At 35.6% G+C, this 16646-nt stretch overlaps 3 protein-coding genes, 1 long non-coding RNA gene and 3 other non-coding genes across 8 annotated transcripts; 4 read left to right on the forward strand and 3 right to left on the reverse strand.

Moving 5' to 3' along the window:
* Window positions 1–15: 15 nt before the first annotated feature.
* On the reverse strand, window positions 16–5758 carry LOC105635377 (Regulator of chromosome condensation (RCC1) family protein). Its single transcript, XM_089726234.1, has 16 exons — window positions 5268–5758; window positions 5051–5112; window positions 4888–4955; window positions 4499–4620; window positions 4143–4248; window positions 3970–4021; window positions 3163–3280; window positions 3009–3039; window positions 2870–2893; window positions 2587–2711; window positions 1958–2039; window positions 1643–1765; window positions 1511–1564; window positions 1351–1420; window positions 879–912; window positions 16–619 (listed from the first exon to the last, which is right to left on the reverse strand). The coding sequence occupies exons 1-16, from the start codon at window positions 5464–5466 to the stop codon at window positions 279–281; spliced, it is 1611 nt and encodes a 536-aa protein (XP_089582360.1). The 5' UTR covers window positions 5467–5758; the 3' UTR covers window positions 16–278.
* A 1562-nt stretch (window positions 5759–7320) lies between these two features.
* On the reverse strand, window positions 7321–10909 carry LOC105635378 (bZIP transcription factor 29). The gene is made up of 4 exons (XM_012218458.4): window positions 9499–10909; window positions 9277–9409; window positions 9101–9185; window positions 7321–7827 (listed from the first exon to the last, which is right to left on the reverse strand). The coding sequence occupies exons 1-4, from the start codon at window positions 10602–10604 to the stop codon at window positions 7667–7669; spliced, it is 1485 nt and encodes a 494-aa protein (XP_012073848.1). The 5' UTR covers window positions 10605–10909; the 3' UTR covers window positions 7321–7666.
* Window positions 10910–11195: 286 nt separating this feature from the next.
* On the forward strand, window positions 11196–12329 carry LOC110009582 (uncharacterized). The gene is made up of 2 exons (XR_002284476.3): window positions 11196–11465; window positions 12042–12329. It is a non-coding gene; the product is annotated as an uncharacterized LOC110009582 (long non-coding RNA).
* On the forward strand, window positions 11425–11504 carry LOC119369735 (small nucleolar RNA snoR64a). The gene has a single exon (XR_005177306.1). It is a non-coding gene; the product is annotated as a small nucleolar RNA snoR64a (small nucleolar RNA).
* LOC119369736 (small nucleolar RNA snoR20a) lies at window positions 11554–11640 on the forward strand. The gene has a single exon (XR_005177307.1). It is a non-coding gene; the product is annotated as a small nucleolar RNA snoR20a (small nucleolar RNA).
* Window positions 11734–11818, forward strand: LOC119369729 (small nucleolar RNA R38). The gene has a single exon (XR_005177300.1). It is a non-coding gene; the product is annotated as a small nucleolar RNA R38 (small nucleolar RNA).
* A 173-nt stretch (window positions 12330–12502) lies between the features above and the next one.
* Window positions 12503–15711, reverse strand: BPC6 (basic pentacysteine 6). Of its 2 annotated transcripts, XM_012218460.4 has the most exons (4): window positions 15526–15711; window positions 14291–14337; window positions 13983–14197; window positions 12503–13781 (listed from the first exon to the last, which is right to left on the reverse strand). In XM_012218460.4, the coding sequence occupies exons 3-4, from the start codon at window positions 14049–14051 to the stop codon at window positions 12837–12839; spliced, it is 1014 nt and encodes a 337-aa protein (XP_012073850.1). In that variant the 5' UTR covers window positions 14052–14197; window positions 14291–14337; window positions 15526–15711; the 3' UTR covers window positions 12503–12836. The 2 variants fall into 2 exon arrangements, with proteins under 2 accessions (XP_012073850.1, XP_012073849.1); XM_012218459.4 differs by having other exon boundaries at window positions 13983–14337.
* Between the last annotated feature and the right edge of the window lie 935 nt (window positions 15712–16646).

A 16646-nucleotide genomic window follows, 5' to 3' on the forward strand; every position in this document is an offset into this window, starting at 1 on the left:
ACCCCAGCATCAACGTAATAGAATGAGAATTTTTTTTTTTTTTTCCATATAAAATGGTACAAATTGAGTAATAAAATGTTTCAGTTCCCCCAAATCTCCCAAGTGAGCGGAGCTAATCCAGGAAAATTGTTTTCCTCAGAAAACACAACAATTTTAAGGGGACTGAAAATTGAAAATGCTTGAATAATTGAAAAAATGCAAATAAAATAACCGAAGTATGAAATAGTACACTTCTCTACACGCAGCAAAAATTTCCATTTCATCTAGGAACATGCAGGTTATGCTTTTCGCGGCCTACCTCTCTTCCCAGCTTTCCCTGCAGCAGTATTTGCACTTTTATTTGATGGTGATGGGCGACCCCGCCCGCGCCCAGCAACTTTTCCTGCAGATGCTGATTTTGTTGTACCTTTACCTTGGCCCTTACCACCCGGCTTGCTTTGCTGTGTTCGGCCATTAACCTGTTCTTCGCTGTTGTCACTTTCATCTTCACTGATCTCTTCATCCTCTGATTCTGATGAATCCTTGGATTTCTTCCTTTTCTTGTTATTAGAAGCTTTAGAGGCACTTTTTTTTGTACTTTGCTTAGCAGATGGGACTTTGCTCTCTGGTTCTGCACTCCCTGCAGCAAAAAATAGTCAAATAACAGTCAAATTCCAATCCCTGTCATGCAATGCCTTCTACGGGATATATCTATGGCAGTTCATATATTAAGATGCAATAAATCTTGTTCTGGACTGCTTTGATCCATATTAAAAAGAGCATAAATCTGACTCCCAATAACTCCTGACGCGTAACACTACCTCATCACGACATGCAAATGCAGGGATGTCTAGCAAGCAAGAAAAGAAATCAATGAATAATATCTGTCAACATCATACCTTCACCAGAAGCTTTGCCGTCATAGACATCCAGCTGTGCAAAATAAAATAAATGTGATTAACAAAAGCGTTAAAACATACATGTGTCAATTTTGGGTGGCAAAAGTGATCAAATGTTAACACTAACAACCATATACAAGCCCAACAAGATGTCGAAGTAAATCATTTGTCAATACAATGGATTCCACATTCATTCATATTAGTAATTATAACAACACTACAAGTTTTATCTCACAAGGATAATAATAATAGTAGTAACTAAAAGTATTTTTTTTAGTAAAAGTACCATGCTCTTTCACAAACTAAATACAACTGGTGAAATGACTGAACTGTGTGTTTTCTGTAATTACATCAAATAATAAATAGGAATTATCATCAACAAATCTCAACAGAGACTGCATCATATGACAAAGAAAAATAGTACTCAACTTATAATACCAAGACAACTAGATTGTACAGTAAAAAGTATTACCTGCTCTAGTCTGTCACCAACGTTTGTTCTGTCAACTATAACCATGGAATGACCCATGCCGCATGCAACACTGGAGCAGAAAAGTATGCATTGTTAAATCTCACAGATACAATTGAAGTATATGACATGATGAATATAATAAATAAAATATCCCGCTCACCGAATTACATGCATGCCCTCAAGAATATCTACCTTCTTGGGCACAGCAGAAGACCTGACATGCAGAAACAAAGAAAAAAGTGAACTAAATATAAGGAGAGAAGTATCTAAGAATAAAGCAATGATCACATACTTCTGTCCATTAGGACCATATCCAAGTTCACCATACTGAGCATGGCCCCAACTTATGCAGGAGTTATCCGCGCCAACAAAATGGTGCATGTTGCCAGAATCCATGCAGCGTAAATTCCAACCACTGTGAGCAAATAAAGAGGCAAAGGAAAGAAACAAAGAACAATTGTCTATTAAAATACTGATTTGCATATTAGAGTCAATTATTTGAACTCATAGCATAATAAGCATAAGCTCTAGATATCAAATGATCATAAACAAAGAAACAGCACATTGCCATTACAAAATTAATTATATGAAAATGGCAGAGAAGAACCTTAAATCCATTAGAGGCTTAGGATACATCCAGTCATCACCAGTATTCTTTATTTTGCCCCACATATACAACTGTCCGCCTCCTGATAAAACAAATATAACCGAATATTATCAGCATTTTTAGGTTTCCGTAAGACATAAATTGCACTGCCTACTGCATAGTCAAAATCAATAACCATGAGGTGTTATTTGCTCACACAAATATGAAATCCCACCATAAAATATGTGCTCGAATGGTGTTCAAATGTTTGGAGAAGGCAGAGATTATACCGATTGCTAGATGCATGACTGCTAAATCAAAAGACGTTTGAATGATGTCACAGAAAGACCATAAGAACACGTGGCTGGTAACTCTAAATGTTCTTCAATTTAAAAGATGAATGTCATTCAAGGGGCAGGGCATGTGGTCATGAAAACTTCAGTTGGAGAATTAAAAGGCTCACATAGCTCATTCAAGATTACCAATTTCTATGATCCATCATCAAGCAAACAGAAATAAATCACCCAAATCCTTACTAATAATAAGACAGCAAATTTAAATAGTTAAAAGGAAAGATGTGACTAAAAAAAAATACTAAAAAAATTGGTTTTTACACAAGTTGCATAATAGCAACAAATGGCAGATCATACCTGCAGTACACGCAGAGTTCACAGAACCAGCAGAAATCACTGCATCAGGAGGCAGAACATTATGCCTAGAAAAGACATCCACACGACGGGGAATCCATTCATCTTTTTGTTCTCTATGCCCAAGCCTGTATTGAGCAATCAGAAAATTACACACATAGAAGAGGATAAAGCAAACAAGAATTAGGCATGGTGCAAAATCACTTTTCTTCAAAACTTATCCAACGTTTTAAAACGTTCTGGCCGCATAGATCAAAAGGACAAATGCCAAATAGAAGATACCAACCTTCCATAACCACCAAAGCCCCACCTAAACACATGCACCATGAACAACCATCAATTATTGATATATAAAAGATGTATCGAAAGAGAAACAGCTATTTTATAGCAAAAAGAAAAGAAAAATCATATGAGGTTACACTCACGTGTAAACATATCCATTTGAATCCACAGCCACTGGATGCCCATAACAAATTAGTTAATTCAACAAATAACAAACAAAAGGTACACGCCCATGGACAAGTAGGAGAGTGCGTGTGTGCGTGGATATAGAAGAGAAAGGGCATTTTTACTAAAAACCTGTATGGTTAGTTCCACATGCAACTTTTACGATAGTTTCCCCAGCAAGAGAAGCAATTGCTCTAGGACGTGGCTGGGCTTCATAAGCAAGCCTGACTGAACTATCTTTAGTATTGTACTGCAAGCAAAGTTAATTTCTCATTAAGATCCCTGTGGACGAATTAAAACATAATTAATGCAGTTCATTATCATTACATCCCAAAATAGGCTTTTGAATTGCAACATGAAGTAAAACATAACTTTAAATAGAATCACATCAAATTGGAATAAACTACATTTCCTCACATAATATCTACTTTCCAACCTCCAGCTTTACAGCCTTTGAAAGTCACCTGACATTGCAATACTGCCATTATTGCTGTCTATTTAACCATAAATCCAATAAACTCAACTATAAATATGTAGGTTTCAATTATTTCAGAGTGATGGTGGATGGCACACCAAAGTTTCAGGTTAGGTGTTGGTTTTACATTAAAAAGCCTAATGTAAACCGACCTTACCCATAGATTAGATGCTACTCTATTGAAACAAAACACCATTCAGGGGTTTGGTTAGGCAGGTACCTCCAAAGCCAGCCAAACCTAAACACATAGACCAACTAAATGCTGATGCAACCCTGTCTCACAGATATGTTGTCCAACAATATAACGCACACAAATAAAACAAACAAGGGCCCATGCAATGTGACAACTTTAGTTAATTGTTGAATGTAGCATGCACAATAAAAATTTTTAACAAAAGTTCTCTACAGGTGACAGCTTGAAATTTATTAGAAAATCATTCAAGGTAAATGACCTTTCAACACACCTCATTGTCTGTTCCATGTCCAAGCTGACCGTACTGTGGAAGGCCAGCAGTTCTACAAACAGGCAAACATTTTGAAAATCAGAGAGTGACTGCATTAAACTCAGAACCATAAGCTTCTTAAACAGATGAAGGAAAAAAAAAAAAACAGAACTAAAATTATCCACAAACCATACAGTATAGAAGCTCCTTCAACAGATGATAACCAAACAGTGAAATCACCTCCACAAGCAGTATTCTTCACATCAGACACAAGACAACGAACAGGAGATGACTCGATTTCTATAAAGCAATAGAACAAAGGTTTATAATCTAGAAGGTTGATATCTACAAATAAACATATAAACGGAGAAACTATACTAGATCCCTTAGTTCTATAAATAACAGGAAACAAAAGAATGCACAGAAAGATTTCTTTTGTTTTTTTTGTTCTTGCTGCCCAACTTTTAAATGTAATAACCCAACTTATGCCTTCCGTGAAAGCATACATAGAGTTAACATGTATTGGTGTTTCATTCAAAACTAAATTTACCATTTCTCGTTGAACCAGAACCCAGCTGCCCATGTTTATTCCAGCCAAATGCTAGGGATTGACCATCTTCTGTGACCACAACCGTGTGACTCCTTCCTGCTGCAGCTCTAATAGTTTTATACCTTTGGAACAACCAGTAGAGCATTGGATTTCAGCAAAAAATATTCATCAATATCAAACCACTAACTTTAATGAACAACACAAAAATCAACTTGAATAATATAGAAAAGAGAGAGTTTTTTTAACAGTAAACACTGTTTTCTCAAACAATAGAAAGAATAAGCATGACTACTTTGCATTCTATGACAAATGGCAAGCTCCCGTGGTCCATCACGAAAAAAATATCAGACATGGAACTATCACGCAAAGTAATGACTAGAACAACTCACTTCGAAAGTTCAGAAACAATTGTAGGCCTATCACGCTGAATTGAATCCCCATGGCCCAATTGTCCCTTCTGTGCAAACAAGTTAAGCTCCAAGAATTATCATTTACAGAACAAATTAAGTGAAACTAAATATGCTGAAAGCAAGCAAACGAGTTTAGTCATACCTCATTGCGCCCCCATGTATAGCAACGCCCTTCAATATCCAGTGCCACACAATGACACGATGCTACATGAACGTCAAATTAATATATCAACAATAAAACGTCCAATACCATCTACACCACACACGCATATACCGATTTTGCCTAAGCAATGAGTAACTGGAAATCTCAAAATTACCTCAGTGCTGGTAAACTAAACTAATGGAGAAGTCAAACTTACCACAGCCAGAGGCAACGAAGCGAATGTCGACGCCTACTAGCGGACGGAGCCGAGTGGGAGAGATTAAGTTGCCTTCCTGGGCACCTTTTTTGCGACCAATAATGTCCCAGCAGGTGGCCCCGCAGAACAGGAGCTCTCCTCCGTTCTCCTCCACCTTTTTATCCTCGTCGACCTTCTTCTCCACTTCAACAGCCGACATGTCCAGTCAACTCGTCCTCAAGTCAAAAAAAAAAAAAAAAAGGTACCCGGGGGGACAGATCTAACGGCTAGTATTTGAAATACGGGCTGGTCAACGGCTGATATGAAGCTTAAATTGGCGGGAAAACGGAGGTAACGGCTAGTGAGAAGGATCGGAGCGATTAGGGTTTTAGCTTGAAAGCGGATGAAGAGCAGAGTGAAACCCTAATTCAAAATGGAAACATGAGGAATGAGAAAAGGGATAAAAGGGATTGTTTGGGTTTTCCAAGAATAGCTTGCTTTTTTATTAATAAAGGAAATATAATGTGGAGAGAGAACTTGAGTTAGATTTTGTTGCTCTTTTTGTTTGGTGACTTTTCTTTTTATTATTTTTATTTTTATGTTATATAAATTATATATTACTACTATAAGATGAATCTTTATATATATATATATATACTTTTTCTTCTTAATTCCGCTTTTTGTATTTGGATTCAATTTCTCTTCATTGACTCTATGATTTCTAGTGTGTATTAAGAGTTTAGGATTTTGATTTATGACCATTTACATTTATAAAATTAGCATAACAATGATATACCTCACACATGACAATGACATGGTGCTTAGCCTTTTTCTCTCATATCCAAAGGTGGGAAAATTTGAACAAAAAAATTATGGATAATTTGTAAACTTATCCCTATATTTATTAAAAATAATTACTTTTTCTTTGTTTTTTGAATATATTATTTTATCTATATATATATATATATTAATTTCATCCAATTAATTTTTTCTTCTATCAATATTTTCTTTTTTAAATTTAAAGAAAACTATTAAGATACTCTTTTGTCAATTGTTTTTGAAATCCATCGACTAACAAATTATTTGTAAAATACTAAAATATATATTTTTCAAAAAATAACAATAAAGTAATTATTTTTAATAAACTATATAAACAATGTGAGAATAAAACGAACAAATTAGGGTTTATAGCCAATTATATAAATAATCAGGATAATCTAGGAATAAAATATTTTTATTATCTATGATCTATTTTTTTTATTGACTAACGGATGATTTTCAAAACATTAAAATAGTATTTTTTTTTTTTTTTTAAAGAAGGACAAAGTAGTTGTTTCTGATAAATTAGAGAAACAAATTTATAAAATATTCCATAATTAATTTAAATTATAAATAGAGTAGTTCTTACTGATGGAATTATAATACTAACATATACTATAATTCTCAAAAAAATACTAACATGTAAATTATGAAAATTTAAATTTAAATTTGAGTGGATAATTATAGTTTCCCTCATTTTTATGAGAAGAAAAAGACATTAACAATAGTTCGTCTTGGCTCGGATAGCAAATGCCAAATGGCACGTATGAGCGCCAAGATATGAACGCCATTGGGTGGTTGACTGTGACTGGCAATTTTGTCTTTTATTACACTAATAAAATTTTAAAATTAAAATAAATCAGTGGATAAAATTCAAGATTTTGAAATTATGAAAAAAAAAAAAAACAAATAAATGAACACATGATAAGATATGTCTGCAACTACTCGAAGTGTTAACTGTTAATATATCACTTTCACATCTGCCACTGAATCTTCTTCTTTTTTAAAAAAATTTATTTTTAATATTAGCGCATTAGCTCTGTCTGGAACACTGAATAGGAATCTTTTCGTATCTCTACATGATCTGTGTCTGTAAGTTTTGTGTTAAAATACATCCCTCGCAACATCTTCCTTCTCTCTATGTTTGGTCGACGTGATACTCATTAACATGACATCCATTCCAATGTCTTAAACTAAGGTCGTTGAAAGTCATTCGGTGATAAGAAGCAGACAGCAAGTATCAAACAAGAGGGCATACGGTTTTGAACGAGACTGAGTATAAATTATAGACAAAAGAATCAGTAAGAAATGAGTCTTAGCAACAACTACATCTCTACATTTTGTCCAGTGAAAAACAGAATAAACCACATAAAAAAAAAAAAAAAAAAAAAAAAAAAAAAAAAAAAACCTAGCATCCCATAAGAATACACCGACGACTATATGACTTTCTATATGACTTTATATTATACTTATCTCATATTAGGTTCAGACTGTGTGCAATTGGAATGAGCAAACAACCAATCTTAACTGGTTAACTTATCACTTCACTTTATTAGCTGACTCCCGTTCTACTGTCGAGGCTGTAATTGGTCATGCTGCCGTTACTGTGCCTGTTCTTGCATTTGTTTCTGCTGACTAGGTTGCTGAATCTGTAACTTTAACATCTGATGATTAATGGGAAGCTGCTGATGGGGATTCCCACTCAGCTCTGCAGCAGCAAGCCTTAGGCGCTGAACCTCTGCAACTAATGCTTCGTTTAAAGCTGTCATATCAGGTAGACAAGAAAAATATTAACCTGGAGGCTCCAAAAAGCGAACTACATACACAGGATTGTAATAGAGCATATGAAGTATTATAAAGTAGACTAGTCAGCAATGGTGCAATTGATAGAACTAAGGTGCTGAGATGGGGATCAAGGCTTCAAGAAATTCTTTTAGGATTGAAATAATATATGTTTGATGCTCTTTCAGTAGTTACTACAGAGACACACTAACAATAAACTGAATCATAACAAAATAATCAATTGTAATGGTTGTACCAATAGCTTTAATCAACATAAAACAAAAAGAATTGAGCAGAAAAGAAGAAAACAACTTCTCATCCTCTTAAAATTGTCTTCCCAGTTTCACATTTTTTTCCCAGCATCTTTATGCACAATTCAATTGCTTAGGACTAAAGATTATCCACAACTGTAAATGACACTTCATCCAGTCGAATTATTTTCTTGCCAAAAGTTATCACATCAAACCAACATGTGAGAATTACAACAGCTTCCAATAAATTCCAGGTTAACATGCAGAATTGAATCCATTAGAGATTGCCAAATTTTTATATTGGCCAAACATGTACATTACTCTGGATAGCCATAGGTATAATTCCAAGCCCATCTTAGAGAGGATTGCAACTATTCTTCTTCTTTTAGCCATTCAAATATCAGAAAACTTAATAAAATACTTCCTCTTCTCACCTGCTTCTAAAATTTGATTCAATATCCTACTCAACTCGAATAAAAAAATCAAAAAGGCTATTAGCATTAACTATGACAAAATTAAGTATCTTTGGTCACCATTGTTTCATTGATATCCATTCATTCTTAAAAAAAAGGTAATGTTTTCTCTACTTTTAAGTATTTTCTCCACCAAAAGATAGGGCAAGCCATGTGAATCCTAAAATCATATATTACCTCCAAATCTTCTTTTTGCTACTTGATAGAGAAAATTTTGGAAAAAAGTGCACAATAAAATCATCCTTTATATACAACTAAAATTAGCAATCATATAAGTAAAGCGAGACAATCATACCTTGTGAGCTGAACACATAAACCAAGAGAAAATGTCATGGAGGCAATCCTATAAGCTAACATGATAAGCATTACAAGACACATAAGGGAACACTATGCATTTAACACTCAAGTATGGAAATCTGAGTATCCAACATATATTCATCAAGTTATGAAACCATCCGCCTAGCACTAGCAGACAAGGTTATTAGTAGAAGAACATATAAGATGCAGGAAATGCAAAAAGAAAACATACCATCTTTAAGTTTGGCTTGTTGTTCCATTGCCTGAAGACAGAATTTCAATTCATTGTTCTGGCTTGTTAGAGATGCAGAATCTCGCTGGATATAAATAAGCATAACCAGTAAACACAAGACACGCGCAACAGAAAGAATCAACAGAAATTTACGAAGATAAACTTCAGTAACCCACCTGTAAAACTGTAACCTGAGCAGACAAGGTGGTTGCTTCTGTCTGCAGAGTTTGCACCTTTTGCTCTAATTCTGAAATATATCGCATTTTCCGCTCCTTGGAACGAGCAGCTGACAGACGATTGGCTAAAATCCTGGAATGAATAAAACAAATATGAGCAGATACTCTCAATGAAATATTGATAACACACATATCTGTATCTACAAGTAAAAGGCAATATACCTTTTGGCGCGCCTGGGGTCAGCCATTGCTATCTCAGTAAGTTTTTCATTTGCCATAATCTTTTTCATCTCTGCTTCAGTGAAATCAACATTTCCAAATTCCAAGTTGAACTTCGCCAATTTCCCATCCATCGAATTTCCAGGCGGCTGCTGGCTCCCTTGAGCTCCAAGGGGAGGAAATTTCAGAGACTCATCATCAAACTGCAAACTTTCCATATAACTATCCATTGATACACTTCTATAATGCCGGGTAGCCCTTGCAATATCTCCACTTGCACTTCTCTTGAGCCCTTCTTTTACTCTACTTTCTACTTCATTGTCACTGCTTTCAGCTCCATTTGTCTTTGAGCCACTGACTCTGCTATCCAAATCCTTATCCTCAGTTCCGGACGAGTTTAATGCATTCATATTATCCAAATTCATGTAAGCACTAAATAAATCATCCACAACTTCTCCTTCAGATTTCCCTTCAATATTGCTATTTCCATCTCTACTCCAATCTGATTCCCGTTTCACCAACTCACTCGATTTCTCCATACCTGAATTTTCCCTTCCAGAAGAAGAGCGATCCAAAGCTCCTCTACTACTCCCAATAGGTACCAGCTGAGGCGAAGATTGAATCATTGCAGAAAATGCTAACGGGACACTGTCACTCATTGACCTTCTATGTCCTCTACGAGGAGGCAGGCCATTAGTTCCTGTAACCGGAGGAGGAATCGATAGTCCATGAGAACCCCCAGCTCCCTTATCTTCCATCGGAATATCAGTCAAAACTAGGTCAGATTGATTGGACCTAGATGATTGAGAAGGCATAGGGCTCAATGGCGGCAAACAATCAATCGAAAACACAGCCGATTGAGACAAGGACCTCGAGTGGGAAGATCCTCGGTTCAAATTCTGCGAACTCGACGACCCTGACGATCGAGAAACCATTATTTGTGGATTATTTGGGTGAGAGGGAGGCACACCGATTCTCTTAACATTATCGGAACCAATATTGGGCGAAGATTGACGCATTGAAGAACCACCCATTTGAGAAACACCGAAAGCACTAAACGATGATTGAAGTATTCGCATACCACCACCACTTTCAACACCGCTCTCCATTTTAGCCACACCAACTGAAAAAACCTCAACCCTAAAAAATCTTTTTAGATGGAAATGAAAGCAGGTGTTAAGAACTCGAGAATGCCGTAACGATCACTAGTTAGTGTAAAGAAAAAAAAAAAATTCAATCAAACCAACAAAGCTTTTTGGATGAAATGAAAGAATTGCAATGCGGCGGTAATTACATAGGCGTTTACAAAGTTCTTGTAATAAGCTGAGGATTTTTAGTCCCTGTCTTACGGCACGTAAATACCACGTGATTACGCGGTTTTTGTCAATCCTCGATCGTCTCCTCTATCTTCGCCATATATCTTGATTGTAGAGGCCAAAATACTTTATAAAAATTTACAACAGTCAACAGGGACGGTGCGTGTATCAGTCAACTTGGGCTTCATTAACTCGGTTAGGAAGCCCATTTGTATTCTTACTATTATTTTATTCAAATAGGCCCCAAACGAAGGAATGGCCCGGCTCCATGAGGAATGCTAAACAACTCACAAATGCATGACAGACACATGTTGTTGCACTTTTGTCCGTGACATGGAACGATTTATCACCGTCATTCATTTAGAACCTCAGCCGTCAGATCAAAAACCTTAAAAACCCTTGCTCGGTAGCCCTTATAAAATGAGACCAATCCAGTGCAAAGTTCAGGAAATCTTATGGCTTAAACCCTAGAAGCCAATAATCGCCGTTTCTTCTCTACAATAGGGTGTTTCATTTTTCTTTCGTTTCCTTCACAAAATCTTTCGTTTTTTTTGTTTTTTCTGACGTTTTAATTATATTATGTTGTTATAGATTTGAAGAGGGCAAATGACGAACTATTTGCCAAATCGTTGAATGCTCAGATTTTTTGTTTGGGTATTATGATTCTTGCTCTAGTATAGGAAGATCTGATGCCTTCTGTTGTTCTGTCCATTATTTACAAATATTAGTTTTTAGTATTGAAGCCATTGATGACTATTTCTATTACGTGAAGCAAGTCATGAGACTTGGGAAATGTCGAAACTTTCATGAAACTAGGACGGTCTGAGGCTTCTCTTACTCTACTTTTTCTTTTATCTTGTGTGAAAAAATTATGTTTTCTGGAGGCCATGTATAATTTTAGCTGAATAGGATCTCTTTTAAGTGTTGTGGATGATGAGAAATATAAATTATCATACAGTTATCCCTGTCTGATACATTCAGTGCTGAATATGTGATCTGACACACACTATTGGGCTCAATTTTAGCTCTTTAAAATCGCTTTATTATGCCTTCATGGAGTATTTTGTTCCTGTTTTCTACTAAATATAACTTTTATTTGCTTGTTAGATTTTGGATTTTAGTAAATAAAATATCAGTTTGATTTTTAAGTTTTTGTCGCTGAATGTGTGACTATGCCAAGTAAAATGTAAATTTTTGTTTCTCTTTATGGATTGTGTTTGTATTTTCCAGGTGAGAGATGCCATGGAAGAGATGATGAAGGTCTCAACTATGATTGGTGAGATAGTATTCCCCAGATGGAATGGAAGAAGTGTTAGAGGTGTCAACTATTCAGTGTGTAAAGTTTCTAATTCAGATGTGTAAGAGCAAGAGCTTTTGATGTACCAGCTGAACTGTAATTCCTTAATTTATTTTCTTCAATGTACATAGTTGATGGATGCTTTTCTTTTGTAATCAATGAATGTTCAAACATTTGATCTTGAGATATGGAATAGTCGCACTCAGTTGCCAATTACATTATTTATTGGGAATGCTTGTGTACTCTCTCTCTCAATGCTTCCACCTAACACGCCAACCGTGAGTTAAGCATCTAATTTATTTCAGCTGTTAGGATCCTTTTAACTGATTAGTTCCATATCTGAGAACCTAAAAATAAAAACTTTTGTAAAAAGCAGCAACGACAAGGATCAAAATTTTCTGCCGCCAAGATGGCCAATTCTATATTAAACAACGCTTACAAATAGTTCAACACCACCTTAAGAAAGGACCCTTTACAATTAACTAGAGTTACAAGGAAGAACTACTCGACTAACCCAACTTCATTCACTTCCAACCGCGACAATTATAACATTTTGCTAGAAAGACGAAGCAAGATGACTGGTATCGACTACCCCATAATTTTACTTCTGCCTGTTATCTAATCATTATTTCTCCCACAGCAAATATGAAAATTGAGGATACATACAACATACCTTAAGATTACATGCCATTTCCTGTATTGCCTATCCACCCAATTCACAACTTATTCTACTTTATTGTGATATAGCGATTGGTCCCATGCTTGGCCCAATGTTCCTTGAGATCAACTGGATTTGACAGATCATAACCTTCAGCAGCAAGCCGACTAAGCAGTTTGCTGAATGCACTTCCACTCATTTTTCTTCCACCTACACGGGCATGTCGCTTGTTTGGCACTGCAGGTAGTGGATACATGGAGAGAGTGGTTGTGCAACATGAGGACTGCCATCCACCATTGCCCCATTTGTAGCACTGCCTATGCACTCCAGTGCAAGAACATACTGGTGCTGGCATGGTTGAGTCATCAAATGCAATCTGGTTCAAACCCAAATCATTACCTTTCCAATCAGACTTGGAGACAACCAGCTGTTTGTTCAGATCATCACCTCCACCAGCCAGATCCTGCCCATTTTTCCAGTCATGTGATTTGCCAAACATGACTTTGGTCAAGTCTTCGCTCTCCCTCTTAACCTTCCTTGGAGATTTTGAAGTCTTTTTGTTGGGTGGCATAGCCTTGGCATCTTTTGACCTTTTACCTCTCCGTGACTTTGCAGCCTCAGGACCAACCGGTGATACCGGGACAGTGTCGCTTGTTTGCATTTCCCTAGTACCATATGAAACTTCACTTGAGTGGGGCAGATGTTGTGCATGCTGCTGTGGGTGGTGCATGTGCTTCACCCCACGTGAGATTTGACATCCTGGTGGACAAGAGGACATATTACCACCTGTCAGGGAATTCTCTCGATATTGAAGAGTTGCAATAGCACTATCTCGATCCAATATGGCATTATTTCGCTCAGCAATTGCTGCATCTCTCTGAATAAATGCCATATCACGCTCTGCAATAGCTGCCTTCTTTTCTGAAATAGCCATATTCCTCTCATGAATGGCAGCATCTCTTTCAGCCATAATGGCCATGATCTGTTTCATTGAAGGCTGAGCTTGCATCAACCACTGCAAAGACGATAGAGAAACAACAAATCAGAACAAATAATTTAAAGGAAACAATAGTAAAATACTGCATACTCTAGCAAAAGAATGCACCAGAAAGGAATACTACAGTTCAAATCCATAACCTTTATCACACCCACTACAAAACAGAGACCCTAGGTTAAAACAATTTTTTGTTGCTTGCAGAAGGTTAAATGAAGATACCTGGCCCTGAGCCGTTTTATATTGATCTGCTTTATGCCTTCCATTTTCACGATGCCCACCGTCATCCATTGCAGCCTCAAAGGTGGGAAGAATTGCAGATGACAGTTTACAGCCTCTTGCACAAGTACAATGCTTGGTTAATAGAAAATTGGGCTGTTACTTATGGTATATATCCCACATCTCAAAGGAGGGGGAAATTTATTCATATTTTGTTTCTATGAAGTATCACAGGGTAAAACCAAGAGTAAGTAATTCCTCTATAATAATGAGAAGTAATCAGCAGATTATTGGAAATGCCATAACATTACCATGGGAATTCGGAATGAAGTAAGACCCCATTCTGTTGTGAATTTTCCTGCATATGGGAAAAATTGTATCCCACATCAGAGGAGAAATCAAAGATTTAACAAAATATAAAATCTTATAATGCTAAAGGAATAGAACATGTCAGTAGTATATCCAGAAGATTCATATAAAATGCCGTTTAAAAAACATAATGCAAGAAGAAAAGAGTTTGAAAAGATGCATATAAAACTAAATATTTTTAAGTATCATTTCCAATTATGATTTGGTAGAATTAAATCTTTATCCTGTACGTCACTGAAGTGCAAGTGATACCACTTCAGAATATGATTTTCGATTTTGCATGTCATAGGCTTTCAGGAACAACAGAACTAACCACTTAGAATCAACAACAACCTATAATATCTTTTTCCTGAAGTGCTTTCATGCTCAAACACGATTTGTTGGTAACATAAAAAAAGACAAGTTGTGTTGTAGCACAGGTAAAGTTATGAGAACAAAAACAAGAATAAAATATGAAAAAAATTGCTTAATCCAATTACATTACCTGTAATCCTATAGTCTAATTTGTAACCCACATTTGCAGAATTTGGTATATCACCTAGCACACGCTTATTATGCAAAATATCGAATTTCAAAATATGAAAAATTTATTATCCTTTATCAAGTGAATTCATGCTTAAAATATTCATTACCAACACTAGTCATATCCCTAGCATAATAAATATCATCCAGGAAAATTACATCAACTCTACTGAAAATTAAGTTCCCAAACACAAATCAGCATTTAGTCACTCAATTAATTTCAAAATTAACTAAAATCCAATTTTCCATCTAGTCAAACAGTGAAACTGATTCTAACATTAACAAAAAAAAATCAAAGAATCCAATCCTCGTAAAAAAACCAAAATCAAGCATTGTAATCCATCTCTCAAGCAGCCTGTAAATAATCAGTTTAACACTAGCAATTCTGGACCTAGGAACCTAAAGCCACCACGACCACCGAAGCAAGGTTTTGATTGCACACATTCAAAGAAAAACCCATCAATGCAAAAATTAAAGAGAGTAAACAGGAGAAGAAGCTTGAATCGCTAAAAAAACTGAGAAACGATCAACTCAAAGTAACAAAAAAAAAAAAAATACGAGAACTACTGGGGATTATGGTAGGTAGAAAGAGCACGATTACCGGATAGCATAATAAATACAGCAAATTTTACAAGCAAGTTTAATCGAAGCTTACAGTTGAAGATAAAGAGCCGAGAGTTGAACAGAGATTAGAAAAACCCTAATTTGAAGAAGGAGATGGGAAATCTGAGGGAAGGAACAGTAGAAGAAGAGAGGCAAAGAAATTTTGTTTACTTTTTTCAATGGGTGAGGAAGAGGGGGTTTTACCTGTCTGTCTTTTTGTCTTAAAAATAAATGTTTTTCTTTTTTAAAATTTTACTTAAATGACCAAAAAAAAAAATCCATCTCCGTCTGTGGGCTGTTGCCTGCTTTTTATACTCTCCTTATTTCAGGCAAAAATTAAACGCAAGTTACTGAGGCGGGATTATCACCTAAGGCAATGTTTTGATAAGGTTCATGGGCCTTGTTTTGGGCCGTTTCCAGAGTGCAATCACCTTGAAACGTGCGTCGCCCCATCGGCTGAATTATTTGGAATTTTGGCATTATTTGATTTGGAAAAATTAGAATAAACAAATTTATTTATTTTTTGAATTTCATAAATTTAAAAACCTCTCATATGTATAATAAATTATTATATAATTAGAAACTTAATTAGTCAGTAATTTAAGGTTGAAAAAATGTTTTTATATGAAATAATTATCTCATGTTCAAATTTGAACATTTGAATCAATCAGAACCTTTTTATTTTACAAACCTTTTTTTTATATATTTGTGAGAGGAACAACAATTGGCAAGATTCCATCACCAATACTAGTAGTATATGATCTCTCAATTTACTCAGAAATAGCCGGTTTTCCGTTTATGGTTCCTTGTTCTATTGGACTGAAGGAAACAACCAAACAGAAAATCAATTGGCGGGTGCCAATATCTTAACTTAACTTTTTGTAATTTTTTTAGATTTCTTTTTTTCAAAAAAAAAAAAAAAAAAAAAAAAAAAAATCATGAACTTGTCAACATATGCATTGCTATTAGGCCAAGTGCCAGCTAGCTACAATTCACATTATGAACAAAAATAGCATTAATAATTGAAACGGAAATATATATGCGAAAATCGACATATAAAATATAATTTTTACATAAAAAATAATATTTTATATGAAAAAACGTTTCCGAAACATGAATCCCCGTGGACTCGGAGTTTCCATGCATCATAGATCATATCTCTAAATCACTGGC

Source organism: Jatropha curcas, chromosome 9, assembly GCF_041381405.1.
Source record: "Jatropha curcas cultivar XTBG-Jc1 chromosome 9, XTBG_Jcur_1.0, whole genome shotgun sequence".
NCBI classification, from domain to species: domain Eukaryota; kingdom Viridiplantae; phylum Streptophyta; class Magnoliopsida; order Malpighiales; family Euphorbiaceae; genus Jatropha; species Jatropha curcas.

Coding starts and splice junctions, on each gene's coding strand:
- LOC105635377 (XM_089726234.1), bottom strand. CDS start 5,466: ATGTCGGCTGTTGAAGTGGAGAAGAAGGTCGACGAGGATAAAAAGGTG. Junction 3,040..3,162: donor ATGTGGAACTAACCATACAG/GTTTTTAGTAAA, acceptor ATGGGCATCCAG/TGGCTGTGGATTCAAATGGA. Junction 913..1,350: donor TTGGTGACAGACTAGAGCAG/GTAATACTTTTT, acceptor TATTTTGCACAG/CTGGATGTCTATGACGGCAA.
- LOC105635378 (XM_012218458.4), bottom strand. CDS start 10,604: ATGGAGAGCGGTGTTGAAAGTGGTGGTGGTATGCGAATACTTCAATCA. Junction 9,186..9,276: donor CTCAGGTTACAGTTTTACAG/GTGGGTTACTGA, acceptor ATTTATATCCAG/CGAGATTCTGCATCTCTAAC. Junction 7,828..9,100: donor ACAAGCCAAACTTAAAGATG/GTATGTTTTCTT, acceptor CTGATATGACAG/CTTTAAACGAAGCATTAGTT.
- BPC6 (XM_012218460.4), bottom strand. CDS start 14,051: ATGGATGACGGTGGGCATCGTGAAAATGGAAGGCATAAAGCAGATCAA. Junction 13,782..13,982: donor ATAAAACGGCTCAGGGCCAG/GTATCTTCATTT, acceptor TCGTCTTTGCAG/TGGTTGATGCAAGCTCAGCC.